Source organism: Microcebus murinus, chromosome 7, assembly GCF_040939455.1.
Source record: "Microcebus murinus isolate Inina chromosome 7, M.murinus_Inina_mat1.0, whole genome shotgun sequence".
Lineage (NCBI taxonomy): Eukaryota > Metazoa > Chordata > Mammalia > Primates > Cheirogaleidae > Microcebus > Microcebus murinus.
In genome coordinates, this window is record NC_134110.1 from 73,463,689 (window position 1) to 73,481,644 (window position 17,956).

The following is a 17,956-nucleotide window of genomic DNA, read 5'->3' on the forward strand; positions in this document are numbered from 1 at the left end:
GTGCAGGACCTAGGACCAAAATAAATCAGGTAATGGAAAAATTATAGTTTGGAATTTGAAAAGTTAAAATGCAATCCATAAAATTAATTCCATACTTCTTCAAGGTGGTTCTCTTTGACATCAAGTTCACTATAATATTAGTAAGTCCAAGGAAGCCTGCTAGAAAAAAAATCACAGTGGTAATATTTTTATTCTCTTGGCACATTGCTTTCAAACTCTACCAAAGAGTTAATTATTTTTTTCTGTTCCTGTAACCACCAAGTTAAAAAAAAAAAAATCCCATGTCCTTCAAAAGGTATTGAATTTTTAAATGAGTGATTTCTTTCCAGATCTGTTTTTATTTGAATATTGAGTTCAACTGCAGTTTCTTTCTTTCTTTGTAAACCTCAACTTCTTACTACTTGAATGTCTGAAAATCACAAACTATTTTTCTAAGAAGAAAGCCACCCTTATTTAAAGAGTAATGCACAGTTACCCAAAGTGCTAATTTTATATGTGGCACACTCACATAAGAAATAAAAGCCCAGGCCGGGCGCGGTGGCTCACACCTGTAATCCTAGCATTCTGGGAGGCAGAGGAGGGAGGATTGATTGAGCTCAGGAGTTTGAGACCAGCCTGAGCAAGAGAAAGATCCTGTCTCTACTAAAATAAGAAAGGAATTAGCAGGACAACTAAAAATATATAGAAAAAATTAGCTGGGCATGGTGGTGTGCGGCGGTAGTGCCAGCTACTCAGAAGGCTGAGGCAGAAAGATTGCTTGAACCCAGGAGTTTGAGGTTGCTGTGAGCTAGGCTGACTCCACAGCACTCTAGCCCAGGTGACAGAGCAAGAGTCTGTCTAAAAAATAAACAAACAAATATAAATATAAATAAATAAATAAATTTCTAGAAAAATTACCCATTGCACCCAATAGTAATTTTCCTATTAAGATAGAGCTGAATTCTCTTCTGTCTCTGCCATGGTTTATATATTCAATACTATAATAAAATGTGGGTAGAAAAATAAAGAGGTATTTATCTGTTTTGTTTCCCATTATTAAAAACAATTGGATATAAACTATAAAAGGCTCTCCTATCTACATAAATATACTTAATCTCTATAATGTTCTCACAAATCACTAGTGTGATGGTTTGAAGATGGCCTTAAATTGTTTTCTTTCTCCTCTAATTGAGAAGTAGATTCAAATTTCTCTTCCCTTGAATCTGGGCTGGCCTTAGTGACTTGCTTGACAAATTAATGTAGTAAATATAAACTATAAGACATTATAGGACTTCTGAGTTATGGGAAACCTTGTAGCTATTGCCTTGGCTGCTATTGTTCTGGGGAAACCAGCTCCCATGTAAGAAATCCATCTACCTTGAAACAGCCATGCTGTGAGGAAGCCCAAGCTAGAAGCTCCAGCTATTCCAACCATCCCAGCTTAGGCTCAGACAGGTAAGGTAAGAAACTACCTTGGGTGTTCCAAAAAGAGGTAATGTGGAGAACAGAGGAACTTGGCCAATAGTCAGAATCAAGGTCCCAGACATTTGGCCTAACTCAAGTCTTCCCAGACATCTCCAGCCGTTTGAGTTACTCTAATTGTAGGCCCAGTTATCATGGACCATAAATAAGTCATCTCTGCTGGGCCTTGCACAAATTTCTGACCTGCAAAACTGTAAGCCTAATAAAAGTGGTGATTGTTTTATACCACTAAATTTCGGGAACAGCTAGTAAACATATTTCTCGGGTTTAATTGGTTAGTCATTTCACAGTGTTTAGTAAGAAGTTTACATTAGCACACATGGTGTTTGCCTGTGCTGTCTATAGAAAGAAAATCTTCATCAGGAGGAAAATTTGTTATAATTTAGTAGTACTCTATGCTCCCAAGCACAGTAGTATTTGCTACTCATGAATACATGAGTGGATTAATAAAATGTGGTATATGTATACCATGGAGTACTATTCAGCCATAAAAACCAATGGTGAGCTAACACCTCTTGCATTATCCGGGATGGAGCTGGAGTCCATTCTTCGAAGTGAAGTATCACAAGAACGGAAAAACAAGCAGTACATGTACTCACCATTAAATTGGCACTAATTGATCAACATTTATGAGTACATAAGGAAGAGGGAGGAGGGGATAGGTAAATTCACACCTAATAGGTGCAGTGTGCTTGTAGCTCTGACTTGGGCAGTGCAAAAGCAATGTATGTAACCAAAGTGTTTGTACCCTGTAATATTCTGAAATTTAAAAAGTAGTAATAAAAAAAGAAAAATGCAAAATGTGTATCTTCTCTTTTCACAGGTATCTGAGATGTTATTATTGGGCAGTTCGAAGTTTAATTACCATTGGGGGGCTTCCAGAACCAGAAACTTTATTTGAAATTGTTTTTCAACTCTTGAATTTTTTTTCTGGAGTTTTTGTGTTCTCCAGCTTAATTGGTCAGGTAAGTTGAGTGCGAATTCCTAGATACACAGTGCTGTCAATTTTTGAAAGGCTAACAAGTCTTTATAAACTTTATGGAGGAAAAACTTAAATCTGTCATGTTCTTTTTATTTTTTTAACTAACTTTCATCTATTTTAATGAGTTGAAGGAGGGTGTGATTGGGACAACAGTACTTTTCCATTTTTAAACCATTAAATCTATCAAAAGACCTGTCAGCAAAGAGCATTACTTTGAACTCTCAGAGAAAGTTGTTTCTAAGTTAACTTTTCACTTAGAGGTTCCTGAAAACCATTAAAAGCTCTCATTTACTTAAACTTCAAATATTGTCATAAATTCACCAGGTTAAAATCAACTTCCGAGGTCATTTAAACCAGGGGCTATGAAACGCCATCAAAGTGATTAATAAATCATTGTTTCACAAGTGTTTCTTATAGCATCTCTTTGTACTCATTCTCAAAAAATCGATGTAGTAAGAAAACAAAACAAATACATAAATAATTATGTTAAAAGTAGTTAGCATTTACAAGGGATACAGCCCCAAATCTTTGTGGATTTCCAAATTCACAATAAAAAGTTTCACAGCATAGCATCTTTAGAAGTTATGCTTTTTTGGAAGGAACTTTACATACTAAATGGTGGAGAGGAAAAAAAAAAGCCATGTTGAGAAATTTGTCCCAGGTGAAGGGTTAGCCTAAATCATGAAATGATTATTCCTACTAGAGAAATTATTGGTTCCCACTAACTGACTCTTTTCATATAGAGTATGAATAAAACTCATGCTTTAACAAAAATTAACAGTCAAAACTATTCTTTATGATATTTGAAGCTGCTCCCAAATAGTCCAAACTGAAATACTACATCTGTGAATGGCAAGCACCAGAGGAGAGTTGGAAAGCTCTCCATTAGTTCAGGACAAGGAAGTCTCCCAGGAGGTTTCATGGAGGAGGATGCATTTGAAACAGCTTTAGAAAGCAGGTAGGATTCAGTATGATGGATAGGTAGCTCAATCAATTCAAAACAGTGTGTGAAAAGATGGCCATGTTAAAGCACAAGACATGTTTAAGGAAACAGAAAGCGTTCCAGAATGAGCAGAGTGAAGGACACTTGTAAATAAGAGAAGCATGTAAGGACAGGATATTTTAAGGGCTTTGAATTTTAAATTAAAGATGTTGGGCCAGACGCAGTGGCTCACGCCTATAATCCTAGCACTCTGAAGGCTGAGTTGGAAGGATTGCTCAAGGTCAGGAGTTCGAAACCAGCCTGAGCAAGAGCAAGACCCCGTCTCTACTAAAAATAGAAAGAAATTAATTGGCCAACTAAAAATACATAGCAAACATTAACCAGGCATGGTGGCACATGCCTGTAGTCCCAGCTACTTGGGAGGCTGAGGCAGAAGGATCGCTCGAGCCCAGGAGTTTGAGGTTGCTGTGAGCTAGGCTGATACCGTGGCACTCTAGCCCGGGCAACAGAGTGAGACTCTGTCTCAAAAAAAAAAAAAAAAAAAAAAAAAAAAAATGTTAGACTTATCTTGAAGGCAATGGAAGTGAGCAAGAGGAGGATGCTGAACAAAGAGATTTAAGGAAGATTAATCAAAATATAATGAATTGGAGGGGATGATACTGTTTTAAAATATATGACTATTATTTAGGTGTGCTAAAACCAACAGATCAGGGGACAATTGCCACTGAAAAGGCAGTTTGTTATACTCTCAGATCCCAAGAGGAGGCAGCACATACCACATGGGGGGCTGGGGAGGGGTTACATGGGGATGCACCAGCAGGGGAGGAACAGACCAGGCAGGGGAAGCAGGCTTAAGGTTGGCTGGTTTGAATAATTTCACAGGCTCTGGTGTACAGGAGCTGTCTCTTATTGCCTGGTACCGGGCAGTGGGGTGTAGGGCAGGTGGATAGTGGCCTGAATGTGGGAGTCCTTGTGAGAGCCTGATACAGACGGCAGTTGGGGGTATGGGTGCTGGATTAGTTACTTTACTCTCTCTAGTAATTAGCTAACCCTAAGCAAGGGCCTGGATCAGCAAGGCCCCAGATAGCAACATATCAAAATACAGAAAACTAAAGCACAGTTAATACAGATACACAGGGATATGGCAACTGCAGCCTGAACAAGTTAGTGAAATGGAGACAGAGGCTGTAAAGAAAACTCTATGTAGAAAATATTTAGGTTTGGGAAGATGGACACTAAGAGTTAAAAACTTTAAGTATAAAATCCCCATAATCCTAATGGCTGGGAAGATTGTGTTAACAATCATTGAAATAGGAAGCTGGGTTTAGAGGAAATCAATTCAGATCAATTTGAATGTAAAGAGCAAAAATCACATTATTTCATAATTTCTCATAAAATCAATGTAAGGTAGTCACATCACAGTCAATGATTTCTCAGTTTTGCAGATGAAGAAATTTCAGTTTAAAGAGATTAAGAGGCATCCCTGATTTATACATGCAATTCATACAGTCATATGATATAGAACCATATATAATAATGCTGATAATAACAGTAAAATCTAACATTCACTGAGCACTTATTATGTGCAGGACAACTTTTACAAGACTAGAGAACTATGCCTAGCACCAGTTCAATTCTCTTGCTACTCACAAGTGTAATCTGTGGACCAGCAGCAGCACTTGAAAAATTCAGAATTCAGGACCTACTGAATCAGAAACTGCATTTTAATAAGAGCTTCAAGTGATTCATATGCACATGAAGCTCTGAGAGGTGCTGCTTTATATGTCATACCACACCTGCTTTTAAATTGAATTTGAGATGCCAACAGGAGCAAGAAGAAATATCAAGTCGCTGAAAATGTGGTAGTAGAGCACAAGAGAAAGATTGAGGCTGGAGGTACAGATTTGTGCCTTAAACTTTCATAGTGAATAAAAGATGCTGAGAAAGGGAACAGACAGAAACAACAGTAAGACAGCCTGGGACAAAATCGCCCCTTGTTCAGAATTCCCACATACAGCCACACTAATGACTACACCCTGGAACTAATCATCACATTTTAACTGCAACTTTCTATTCTCTGATACAACTCATAGAAACTGATACTTTCTTCCTCTCATACCATCGTGTACTTCCCTAGCCTGGGACCCACCATGGAATGTACATCTTCCTCAACCCCTTCACCAACAAAACCCAACATTGCTGAAGGATAGCACACAAACCATTCAGATTATTGCCACTACAAATTCTTGGGTCCTCAACACCAATCAATAATGCTTCTAATTGTCCTTGGTTCCAAATTTAGCGCTTTCTTAAATCTTCCAACCCAACCCCTAATATCCCAAGTCTCCCAGTCTCTGTGATAATGTAGGTCATCTGCCGAGAACAGCATGAAAAACAGAGACCTAGGGATTGAGGTTGTTGAAGAATATTTGGAAGAGCCACTTTGCCACTAAGAAGTTAGAGGCTTAGGCCGGGTGCAGTGGCTCACTCCTGTAATCCTAGCACTCTGAGAGGCCAAGGCAGGTGGATTGCTCAAGGTCAGGGGTTCGAAACCAGCCTGAGCAAGAGGGAGACCCCGTCTCTACTATAAATAGAAAGAAATTAATTGACCAACTAATACATATAGAAAAAATTAGCCGGGCATGGTGGCGCATGCCTGTAGTCCCAGCTACTCGGGAGACTGAGGCAGTAGGATTGCTTGAGCCCAGGAGTTTAAGGTTGCTGTGAGCTAGGCTAATGCCACGGCACTCACTCTAGCCTGAGCAACAAAGCGAGACTCTGTCTCAAAAAAAAAAAAAAAAAAAGAAGTTAGAGTCTCAAAAAGATGTGTACAGTTGGACTAATTGCATAGCTCCTCAGCAGATACTTTTGATAAGTAGAAGAACCTTTTGACTCTGAAAATGGAAACTAAGGAAGGCTGACAATGAAAGAGCCATTTAGGCTAGACCTCAAAGAATGAGTAGTTTTTCCATAAGCAGAAAGGGCTCAGCAGCTACTAGCATGAATGAGTGAAGTCTTATGAGTGTGAAAGTAAGGCCCTGGTTTTCCTCCCTATTATAAACCCGTAGTCAAAGCAAATTTACAGCCACTTGCTTCCCTCTATGTGAGAGGAAGAGTGGAGCTATATATCTTTTTTGTGCTGAGACCTTAAAGATCAGCTTTTAACCTAGAGTGGGTTTTTATGGCTGAGTTATAAACATCCAAGAACTAAAACCTGACAGTTTCTTAAGAATTGTCACAGCAGTAGATGATGCTTCAGTAATTTCAGCACATTTCAACTTCTGCTGAATACTATGCCTTAAGCATGATGAAATTTGATTTTATCTGTCTAAACAACACAAAGAGAAGTACAGAGGTTGCAATTTCGTGATGAATTGAGTCTATATAGCCAGCCACACTGGATAATCTATGAAGGATGCTTTCAAAGTGAAACTCACCAAAATGGACTAGCCATTCTGCCAGATAATTGCTCAACTTTTATTGCACTTCCCTTGCATAAGCACAGCTGTATAATTTTTAAAATATCTACTAACATTTTTGCAGTAATATATAAGTTGGCATAGAAAATTACGTGCAGTCGTATGCATTTTTTGTTCCTGAATCCTAACAAAAATCTCACATGGTTGGCCCAACAGGTCTTCTTGTTTTTCCATATTGGGTCACTGAAAGAATACAATCTACCCTGTATTTTATGGAAATGGGTGAAATTAGGACACAATATCAGTGTGTTTAAAATCAAGTAATCAAGCCATTAGGAGGGAGTGCATCAAGTGAGAATACTTAATTCAACTTTTATTAACTCTCCCAGTTCCTTGGCTGGGTGTGGAGTGACCTTATTTGTCATTTTAGATGCGAGATGTAATTGGGGCAGCTACAGCCAACCAGAACTACTTCCGCACCCGCATGGATCATACCACTGCCTACATGAACAATTACTCCATTCCTAAAAGTGTGCAAAAGCGAGTTCGGGCTTGGTATGAATACACATGGGCCTCTCAAAGAATGCTAGGTAAGCATGGCAGATTACTGATTAAATTCCTGTAAACCTAGTCATATAATAAAAACTCCGTATAGTAGCAGAGACTAATTAGATTTGAACAAAAGATTGAAAAGCAATTAAATGATCTATAAAGCATTAATGTTTAATACCATGGGATTTTATTTCTTAAATATGGAGCTCTATCTTACTGGTTACCTAAACTTTGGAAGAGAAAAGTCTAAATTTATTCAGTGCCTACTGGATGCTAGGTGTTACACACATTGTCTTATATAGTCATCACACACACACACAAAAAAAAAAAGGGGATCAGGAAAATTCAGTATCACCTATCATTCCTTTAAGAGACAAGAAAACAGAGGCTCCTGAGAAATTTGGCCAAAGACATAGAGCCAACAAATAAATGGTCTAAATGGAACTCAGACCAGCATCTGTTTTCTTCCAAACCCTTGCTCTTTCTGCGGCATCACTGTCTTGCCCAGAGCACGGTACAGTTAGCCCTTGAACTCAGGGATTAGGGGCACCAACACCCACCCAATAAAAAAATCCACATATATTTGCATCTCCCAAAACTTAATAGCCTACTGCTATTAAGTAGCCTACTGTAATAGCCTACTGCTATTACTCCCTATACTAATAGCCTACTGTTGGCTTGAATTCTTACCAATAACAAAACAGGCAATTAACAAAAATTTTGTATATGTATTATATTCTGTATCCTTAAAACAAAGCAAACCAGAGAAAAGAAAATGTTATTAAGAAAATCATAAGGATGAGAAAATACATTTGCTATTCATTAAGTGGAAGTGGATCATCATAAAGGTCTTCATTCTCGTCATCTTCATGTTGAGTAGTCTGAAGAGGAGGAGGAAGAGGAGAGGTTGGTCTTGCTCTCTCGGGGGTGGCAGAAATGGAAGAAAATCCTTGTATCCGTGGACCCACGTTATTCAAAACCATGCCATGCAAAGGTCAGCTGTGCTACTAAAGAGCAGCAACCTTTCAGGCCACCCCATCCTGCTACAAGGCACACCATTGCATCTACAAGACCCTAAATAATTAATGGTGTCTTTTATTAGTACCATACCATTGGAATTTAAAATAACTTTTATTAAAGGATATAAAATAAGTTCAAGACAATGCACTAGTTGACAATAACCAAATTCAACTCTTATAATAATTTGTTCCTCACTATATAAAAATAGGAATTAGTGCCACTAAGATGCCAAAAACGCTACTGCCTCCAGAACGCAAATGACAATGAGATTTTCCAGTCACAAAGGTTCCCAGGACCACACAGGAACCACTCGGCTGTTGACAGTAGGACCTTTTCTTCACCTTTCTGCCAATCTTCAGAGACTCCAGCCTCATGTGTAGAATCTCTTCCTGAATGACCAAACAGCATGCCTCTCTCTTGAGCACCTACAGCTACTCCAGGGCATTTGAAGTGAGCAGGAAGAGCAACGACAGGAGTGGTGTCGGGCTTCTTCCCTCACTCCCCTTAGCAGCTGTAGATACCGACCCAACTCCCTGGCTTAGGAGATAACTAGAGACAAACAACCTTCAAAAACAAGGAACTGTGTTTTTTTTATGGAGGATTTTTATATTTAGAATCTATATTGGAATAAAAATAGGAATATAATACAGTAATTTTTCTCATTTCTAAATAATATAAGAAAACATCAAAAATAATCTACTCTCAGAAACCCTTTCCCTACTAGACATTAAGAACAGGCAGTGTTGTTTATGGAGCATTTTATCAGCCTGAAGGCCCATCATTTAATTCACATTCAGAAAAAATCTGTAATGTATTCATATTCTTCATCGAGTTATTAAGCAAGTAAATAACAATAATTTGGATTTTCTCCCTTAGCCCATTTCTTCTTTAGATTTGATTCCAGCTGAGCTACCTACTAATTACGCACAATCAAGCAAGTCACTTACAGCCTCTGTGGGTCTTTAGTTCTTTTTGTTTTTCTTCTTCCTGCAAAGTAGGAATAAGGACACTCACCCTTAGGCTTGTCACCAGGGTCAAAGAAGATAATGGGTGTGACAGAGCTCTGCAAGCTTTCAGATGAGATGCCACACGGTGTGAATTATGATTTGCCATCCTCAGGATGTTAGGGCTGGAATCAAGACAATCGGAAAACAAGAACTAGATTCTTCTCCCATGGCAGCTTGTTCACCAGCCTTTGGCCTATGATCATTAAGTTTCATATCCCAAAGCTTCAGCATGCATAATGTTCTAGAGTTATTCAATACATCATCCAGAGTTAAAATACTCGTTTTTCTCCCCTGAGGATAACAGTGTCATTGGAATAGGTAGGTACAGCCAATAGAAGTAATGAAGATAGAGAATGCAATGTGTCTGTTTATGTATAAAAAGTGTTTGCATCTTGTTTCCTTCATTTTTTTGAATTTTTCTACTTATATTTTGGTGCCTTATTTTATTAATAATTCTGCTTTGGGGGTTGATGTGCTTATCTTTGCAAAGATGAGTCCAGTTTGCTTAAGACCCTGCCAACTACCGTACAGCTAGCCCTCGCCGTCGATATGAACTTCAGCATCATCAGCAAAGTCGACTTATTCAAGGCAAGTGCTTTTACCGTTAGTAGAAAGGCACTATATCAATTCCTCCAAGAGGTCGGGAGTGGTGGCTCATCCCTGTAATCCTAGGACTCTGAGAGGCTGAGATGGGTGGGTTGTTTGAACTCAGGAGACCAGCCTGGGCAACAGTGAGACTCTGTCTCAAAAAAAAAAAAAAAAAGAAATTCCTCTGAGAAAGTTAAGATTTTCCTGTATACAGCATTTATGATTTTTTTGCCTTATGTTTTAACAAAGTCAAAACAACCTGGAGAATTTATATGGCATTAAAGAGTCAAATAAATTGCAGGTCTTTCTTCTAACTGATGTCAAAGAAGAGTTCTTCAGACTCTTATTGCATTCATTTAAATATAATTAAACTCTATAGCTCTATGTCTTTGCTAGTATGTGTGTCACCTCCCATTTATGAACGTGCCTTGGCAATGCACAACAAATCAGGCCCTAGATTAGCTCTAGATTGGCCTGACAGTCAAAGAATCATGCCTAATCATGTCTCCTATTACAGATACTTTGCATTTAGACTTTCAAAATGGTCAAATTTAAACTTAGAGGCTTCATTCTTTTTTAAGAAAAAAAAATGCATAACAAAGAAATTTCAAAAATGTTGAATATTTTTGATTTTAATACTCTCTTTTTTAAACATATGTTGCATATAACTCTTTCTCACCCAAGATTTAATTGTGTGTGGCATTCACTGATTCATCTGTTCAATTAATTCATTCAACAAATGTTTATTAGGTTCCTACTATGTTTCAGGCACCATTTTAGCCACTGGGAATACAAGAAAACAAATACACAAGTGGAGCTTAAATTCCAGAAGGGAATGAAAAATAAATATATAATGTGTTGTGGAGGTGGTAATGCCATGAACAAAATTAAGCAGATTGAGGAGGAGGAGGAAGGTGTCACTGGCCATGAAAGGACTCTCCGAGGAAGTGCCTTTGAGCACCTGAACAGAGGACTTGGGGAAGCAAGGGAGTGAGCTATGCAAGTAGTGGGAGAGGACAGAGGGGTAGGGGAAAGGATAGAATATTACAGGAGAATGGATGGCATGAAGCCCTGAGCTGGGAACACACTGCAAGGAAGCCAGAGTGGCCGGGGCAAACACAGAGTGATGCAAGCCAGACTAGTCAGAGAAGAGTTTAAAAAAGGAGGCAGAGGCAAGGGGCAAGTTAATAGAGGTCCTTGGAGGCTGTCGTACAGATATTGGACCACACGCTGAGATGCAAAGACACTGAGGATGTTGAGCAGAAAGTAACCCATTGAGACTGGTTTGGAAAGCATTATCCTTCCTACTATGTGGAGAATAAGCAAGGAAGCCAAATGGAAGTTATCTTAACCACCTACAGAAGAGATAGTGGTGACCAGACCCAGGGTTGTCAAGGAGTTATTGAGAAGTGACCAAATATTGGCTACATTCAAAGGAAGAGGCCATACTTTTTCCTGTTTGATTAGGTGAAGCAGGTAAGAGGAAGAAAAAGACCAAGGGTGACTCTAAGGATTTAGGCCTCAGGGACCAGAAAAACAAAGATATCATTTGCAAAACAGGAAATTTTGGATTAAGTTTTAAAAAAGTCTTTGTTTTTGATTGTTGCTATGGTTTGAATGATGATAGTCCCTCCAAAATTCGTGTTGCAACTCAATCCCCAATGCAACAGTATTAAAAGATGTGACCTTTGGGAAATGATTAAGTCATGAGGGCTCCACCCTCATGCATAGGATTAGCTCCCTTATAAAATAGCTCAAGACAAAGGAAGCACCGTCATACCCTTCTATGTGAGAACACAGCGTTCTTCTCCTCTGGAGGATGCAGCAACAAGGTGTCATCCTGCAAGAGAGAGCAGCCCTCACCAGACACCAAACTTGATGGTGCCTCAATCTTAGACTTCCCAGTCTGTAGAACTGTGAGAGATAAATTTCTATTACATATACATTACCCATTCTGTGTTATTTTTTTATAGCAGTGCAAAGACTGATGTGTGAAACTAGGTAAGTGTTAGACTTTCAGATGGAAATAACATGCAGGCAATATGGTTTATAAATCTGATTTCGAGGGAGAGGTCCAAGCTGGAGCAATAAATGTACCTATGAGCATATTGGTGCATTTTACACCCTCGATGTGATCACTTAAGATGCAAGTATAGACAGAAAAGAAAATGTAATCCAGGCAGAAGGATATGTCTTGAAAATAGATAATCAATACCACTGGAGACAAGATGAAGAAGCAGAAGCTGTGTAGAAGAATGGTCAGGTCTAGCCACTCCCAACACTAGGTTAACCTGTGACTCCATAGGATACTAGAGTTGGGTCAGTATCTTAGGACTCTTTTCTTAATTATATCCTGTTATAGACGTCCGTCAAGATTTTGATGAAGACATAAAAAGTGTGATTTTCAAATTTGCAGATGACTTGAAGCAGAAAGGAATAGTATAAAATGTGTTAATTACAAAATTTAAAATTACTGAATACTTTGAAACAATGCGCAAAGCCAACAAAATTAACTTTAACAAGCATACAAGTAAAAATCTTAAGTCCAAAATTAAAATATTACAAACATAAAAAGAGCAATAGTTAGTTTAAAAGAGCAATCCTTAATTAAAAAGAGCAATTGTAATTTTATAACAATTCTTTTTAGACCAGGGAGTTCCACTTGGCCTAAAACTTTATATGAGTCAGCAGAGCTATGTAAGAGATCCCCCTAAATGTTAACAAAATATTGGTTTTCTTGATTATTTAAACTACATTTGGATTAACATATCACATTTCAAATAACCAGTTTTAAGAAGGATTTTTGACAAGTTAGATTATCTTCTTCCTGCTAAACAGTTAAAAGTAGGAGTTGAGTAGTGGACCAAGAAGATAGTAAAAGGATAATGTTATAAAATTACTCTGTGATGATAGAAATCAGATCGATGATTGCTTCTAGAGTGGAGTGGGGATGAAGAGATTGACTAGGAAGAGGCATGGCAGAGCATTGTAGCGTGATAGAAATGTTTTGTGTCTTGCTAGGGAAGGTACATAATTGTATGCATTTGTCAGAATTGACCTAACTGTCCCTTAAGGTCTGTATATTTCACTGTATGTAAATTGTTGCTCCATTAAAAAAAAAAGAAAGAAAGAAAAGAAAAGCCTGGTGGTGGCTTGTGCCTGTAATCCCAGCTGCTCAAGAGTCTGAGCTGGAAGGATCACTTAAAACCAGGAGTTTGAGAGTAGCCTGGGCAATATAGTGAGACACCAACTCTAAAAATTAATAATAATCATGAGAAGAAAATGGCCTCAAAAGAAAAATTTGTAGATGCTGAGGGTGTTTAGTTGTAGGGAAAAATGATTCAAGGACAGCAGAAGTCTCTTATACTAAAGTCTGTTATATGGACAAGGAATGAGTCTTACTCTATATTGTCTCACAAAATAATACTCCACCCTAAATTCCATTTCTAAGCTGCAGAACCTCTGCTGGAATAAAACCTCCTGGAAAAGCAAGGTGTGGTCCTAATTGTCTTCATACCAGCAGTACACACCACAGTTTCTGACACAGAGTAGCTGCTTAGCAAGGGCATCAGGAAAGGAGGGAGGATGCACCGGTACCAATTCTTGGAGAGGACAGGAAAGTAGTTTCTGATTTCTAGCAGGAATTCTTCCACAACGAAAGCTCCCAGTAAAACAGAAGCATCACAGAATGTGTACAAGCAGAATTTTCTGATCTTCTATAAGGTAGGCTGTGAAAAGGATTTCTACATTGGTTAGTGGTTTTCTCTAGTTAGATAGGTTTTCAAACTGCAGCTTGTCATCCACTAGGGGGTCATGAATTCAATTAAGTAAGTCACTACCAGCATATAAAATGGAAGAGAAAATATCATAGTGCATCACAAATAAGGAAAGGTAGGTATTGCGGACACAATGAAAATGCATGTCTTGTTATAGAGTATGGTCAAAAATATATGAAAGCGACCGGGCGCGGTGGCTCACGCCTGTAATCCTAGCACTCTGGGAGGCCAAGGCGGGTGGATTGCTCGAGGTCAGGAGTTCAAAACCAGCCTGAGCAAGAGCAAGACCCTGTCTCTACTATAAATAGAAAGAAATTAATTGGCCAACTAATATATATAGAAAAAATTAGCCGAGCATGGTGGCACATGCCATAGTCCCAGCTACTCGGGAGGCTGAGGCAGCAGGATTGCTTGAGCCAGGAGTTTGAGGTTGCTGTGAGCTAGGCTGATGCCACGGCACTCACTCTAGCCTGGACAACAAAGTGAGACTCTGTCTCAAAAAAAAGAAAAATATGTATGTATGTATGTATGTATGTATATATGAAAGCCACTAAGCTAAATTAACAGTATTTTAACATATTATAAAACTCTTTATACCATAATGAGTACCTAAATTGGGAATAAGTGATAACAAGTAACTTTTTTCTAAAGAAAAAAATAATACTTTACATTAGGTACCAATGACTTTTATAGGATTATCTCCAATTTGGGAAGTTATCGGTTTTCTGCATCATAGTTTTTTCTTTGTTTTTACATGTACTTTTTGGAAATCCATTAAATCAGCAACATCTGATTGAGAAAAAAGGTTAAATCTTCACATCTTGCTAATGTTGTTTATAAACTTTGATTCATTTTTTTCTGACATTTCCATTAAAGAGGGAGTTCTTTCCAGAAAGAACCCATTTACATTTCTGTTAAATGCAAAAGTTATTTTTGTCTAAAGTCAAGTAAAATAGAAAATAAGTAGGTATGAAATTTTTCTAAATTTATTTTCGTGGAGACGGTCTTAGCAGTGTATACAAATCTGTTATTTTCTTAGGAGGGAAATAGGCTGAATAGTGATCCTACACCCTTCATAGCTTATACCCAATTGATCCTTGCAATGCTTCTGTCTGAATCAGTCCGCTCCCTACAATGAGAGCCACCTATGCACCCCTGGAGCTCAGAGCACAAAGGAGGGAACATTCAAAATGTGGGTGCCTAGAAGGATGCTTAGGAACCTCTGGAGTGAAAAGCTAGAGGTGCCTGGGTGAAGGCTCACAGATGTGGAAAAGTATTAACCTGTTCACTGAAAGAGAAGTCTTTAGAACCAGATCATGGGGTGATGCCCAAAGATGAATCTGGAGACGTCAACTGAAGCCATGCTGTGGCGCGTGAGCCCAATCCTATAGGCAAAGGAAGTTGTGAAAGGAGGAGACAGAAAGTATAGATTTCAGTTTTACAAAGACACAAAAAGTGAGACCAACCACAATATCCAGGGATACAAAGAAGGGTGATTGTCACCTGCTGAAAATTTCCCTATCTTGAATCCTCCCTGAAATTGAATCTTCCATATCTGTGAAAGGCAGGCAGGAAGAGAGAGGGAGAGAGAATTTTCCCTAAGATCCCAAGATTGGAGGCTGGCAGGCATGCTTTGTACCCTTCCCGTCTTCAGGATAGGGTAAATAAAATGCATTAAAGTCATTAAATTCACAAATATATATTTTATGGTGCCCCAGGGGATGCTTTAGGCGTATGTCTTAGGTCCTCAGTAAAAAATTTTAGGAGTGCAGTGGCACGCACCTGTAATCCCAGCTACTCAAGAGGCTGAAGGAGGAGGATCACTGAAGCCCAGGAGTTTCAGTCCAGCCTCATCTCAAAAAAAAAAAAAAAATTACAATACAAATAAAAAAAGAATGAATTTTCTGCCCTTATTCATATAGCGGTGATTAAAAGAAAAAATTCAAAAGGACTGTCCTCCATTTTATAAATTTGAGAATGAATACAGATCTTGTGGAAATTGTTTGCAATGTAGCACCAGAGAATGAGTCTAATTTGCTTTAGTTTGTCAAAAGACATATGTCTGATGCTTTAATTTTGCACTATATACTCAAGCTAAAAACCCTGAAAAGTACAAGTATGCTTATATCCTTTCCTTTTAGCCTTGTGAAATCTGTTTATATATTAGTAGAACAGTAAGTTTCATAATACTCTGGCAAGAGTAATGTAAGTTATGCTGCAGTATCATAAATAATAAGGACAATGTCATAAGAAGGTGCTCCATTCTGTCCATAATTCTTCAATCCCAACAACGCTGTCCCTGTACACCTTGGCATGCCCAAACCTTACAGGCCCTCCAAGTGCTCTCCAGGTTGTGGGGAATATAATTAAGTCAAAAGTAAGAAACCAAACTGCTGCTGACCCTAAACTTTAAAATCTATGCATATGTCTTCACAAAAATAATAATTACCAATAGCTGTTTATTGAGTACATACCACGTACTACCCTGTACTAACTGCCACATTACCTTCTCGCAGAAATTCTTTTGTTATGGGCTCACTTGTGTCTGCCAAAACTCTTATGTTGAAGCTCTAACCCCCTCAGCACTTCAGAAAGTGACTGTATTTGGAGACAGGGTCTTTAAAAAGGTGATTGAGTTAAAATTAGGCCCATAGGGTGGGCTCTGATCCAATCTGACTGGGATCCTTTTAAGAAGAGGAAATCAGGACATACCAAGCGACACCAGGGGAGCCACTACACAGAACAATGGCCACAGGGGACCCAGACCTGTCGACACCTTGATCTCGAGTTTTAGCCTCCAAAACTGCTAGAAAATGATTTCTGTTGTTTAAGTCACATGGTTTGTATTGTTTTGTTATAGCAGCCCTAGCTCTGGGGAAACTCTTTTTTGTTTTGTTTTTTTGGGGGGTTTTTTGTTGTTGTTGTTTTTGTTGTTTCTGAGACAGAGTCTCACTCTGTTGCCCAGGCTAGTGTGAGTGCCATGGTGTCAGCCTGGCTCACAGCAACCTCAAACTCCTGGGCTCAAGTGATCCTCCTGCCTCCAGCCTCCCGAGTAGCTGAGACTACAGGCATGCGCCACCATGCCCAGCTAATTTTTTCTATTTTTAGTTGCTTGGCTAATTTCTTTCTATTTATAGTAGAGAGGAGGTCTCGCTCACGCTCAGGCTGGTCTCAAACTCCTGAGCTCAAGCAAACCTCCCACCTTGGCCTCCCAAAGCCCTAGGATTACATGGCGAAACTCTTCGACGAAAGTTTTGTTACCGTCCCCATTTTACAGAGAGGGTAAACAACTTACCTGACTGAGGTCCCAGAACTCTAGCAATGGGACAGTTTGAGCGCAGGTTTTGTTGCACCACAGTCTGGGAACTCAACCACTGTATCAGGCCACCTTTCAGCCCCCACCAACCTTGCCTGGGTGACAGATACGATGGCAAGGAACCATAACTTTCACTAGAGTCAAAAGTCAAGCTCAAGGGAATCCTTCCTTATAATTTTCACAGACTCAGACTTGGCACATCAGTTAGATGCCTAAATTCACACACACATTTTGCTCCCCTGCTAAGAAAAGACTGAATCTCATGGGATTCCCCCGCCCCTTAATCAAAGCAGGTAGAATTAGAGTCACAGATTTTCACTAAAACTTTGCTTCAATCGATTGTGGTTAATTAGTAAGATTTGCTGCTTCAATATGCGGTGATCAGAGTTTTGAAATAGCTTAGAGATGAATAGTCATATGTGTTGTTTTTTTTAATTTTTTACAAAATGGCTCTTCTTCACAGATTCCATGTTATTCCAGGCCCAAGCGTAACTATGGAACTAATAAGGAGCGATTCTAATAAGGAGAGATTGGGAAATTTTCCATCTTTTCTGATTTATTATTTCTATCTCTATTTTTAAATATATTTTTGCCAAATTAAAGGCTGGGGAAAGCACATTTTGCCTCTGCCTCTAAATTAACCAGAAATAGGAGACATTTTAACAGAAGTTCTTTTTCGCCACCTAGTGGCTAGTATTAAAACCGCACCCTATAGAAACAAAAGGCGCCCACAGATCAACAGCGGAAAATGAAAACCAGGGACCCAGCAATCCCAAAATTGGAATGTAGGCACCACTAGTCTAACAAAGCAGGCACAATGTGTCTATGTGCTGCTCTGGCAATAAGGCAGAGCCCAGCCCAACAGGACACCTCACTGGCATCTGTGACTCAT

At 38.9% G+C, this 17,956-nt stretch overlaps 1 protein-coding gene across 1 annotated transcript in view; it reads left to right on the forward strand.

Annotated features, from left to right (window-relative positions):
- Positions 1-17,956, forward strand: part of CNGB3 (cyclic nucleotide gated channel subunit beta 3) — a 145,624-nt gene that overhangs the window by 88,925 nt on the left and 38,743 nt on the right. Inside the window, exons 11-13 of the mRNA XM_076004675.1 lie at positions 2,285-2,426; positions 7,236-7,395; positions 9,875-9,972. Of these exons, the coding sequence (XP_075860790.1) occupies positions 2,285-2,426; positions 7,236-7,395; positions 9,875-9,972 (400 nt within the window). The remainder of the gene's footprint in view (positions 1-2,284; positions 2,427-7,235; positions 7,396-9,874; positions 9,973-17,956) is intronic.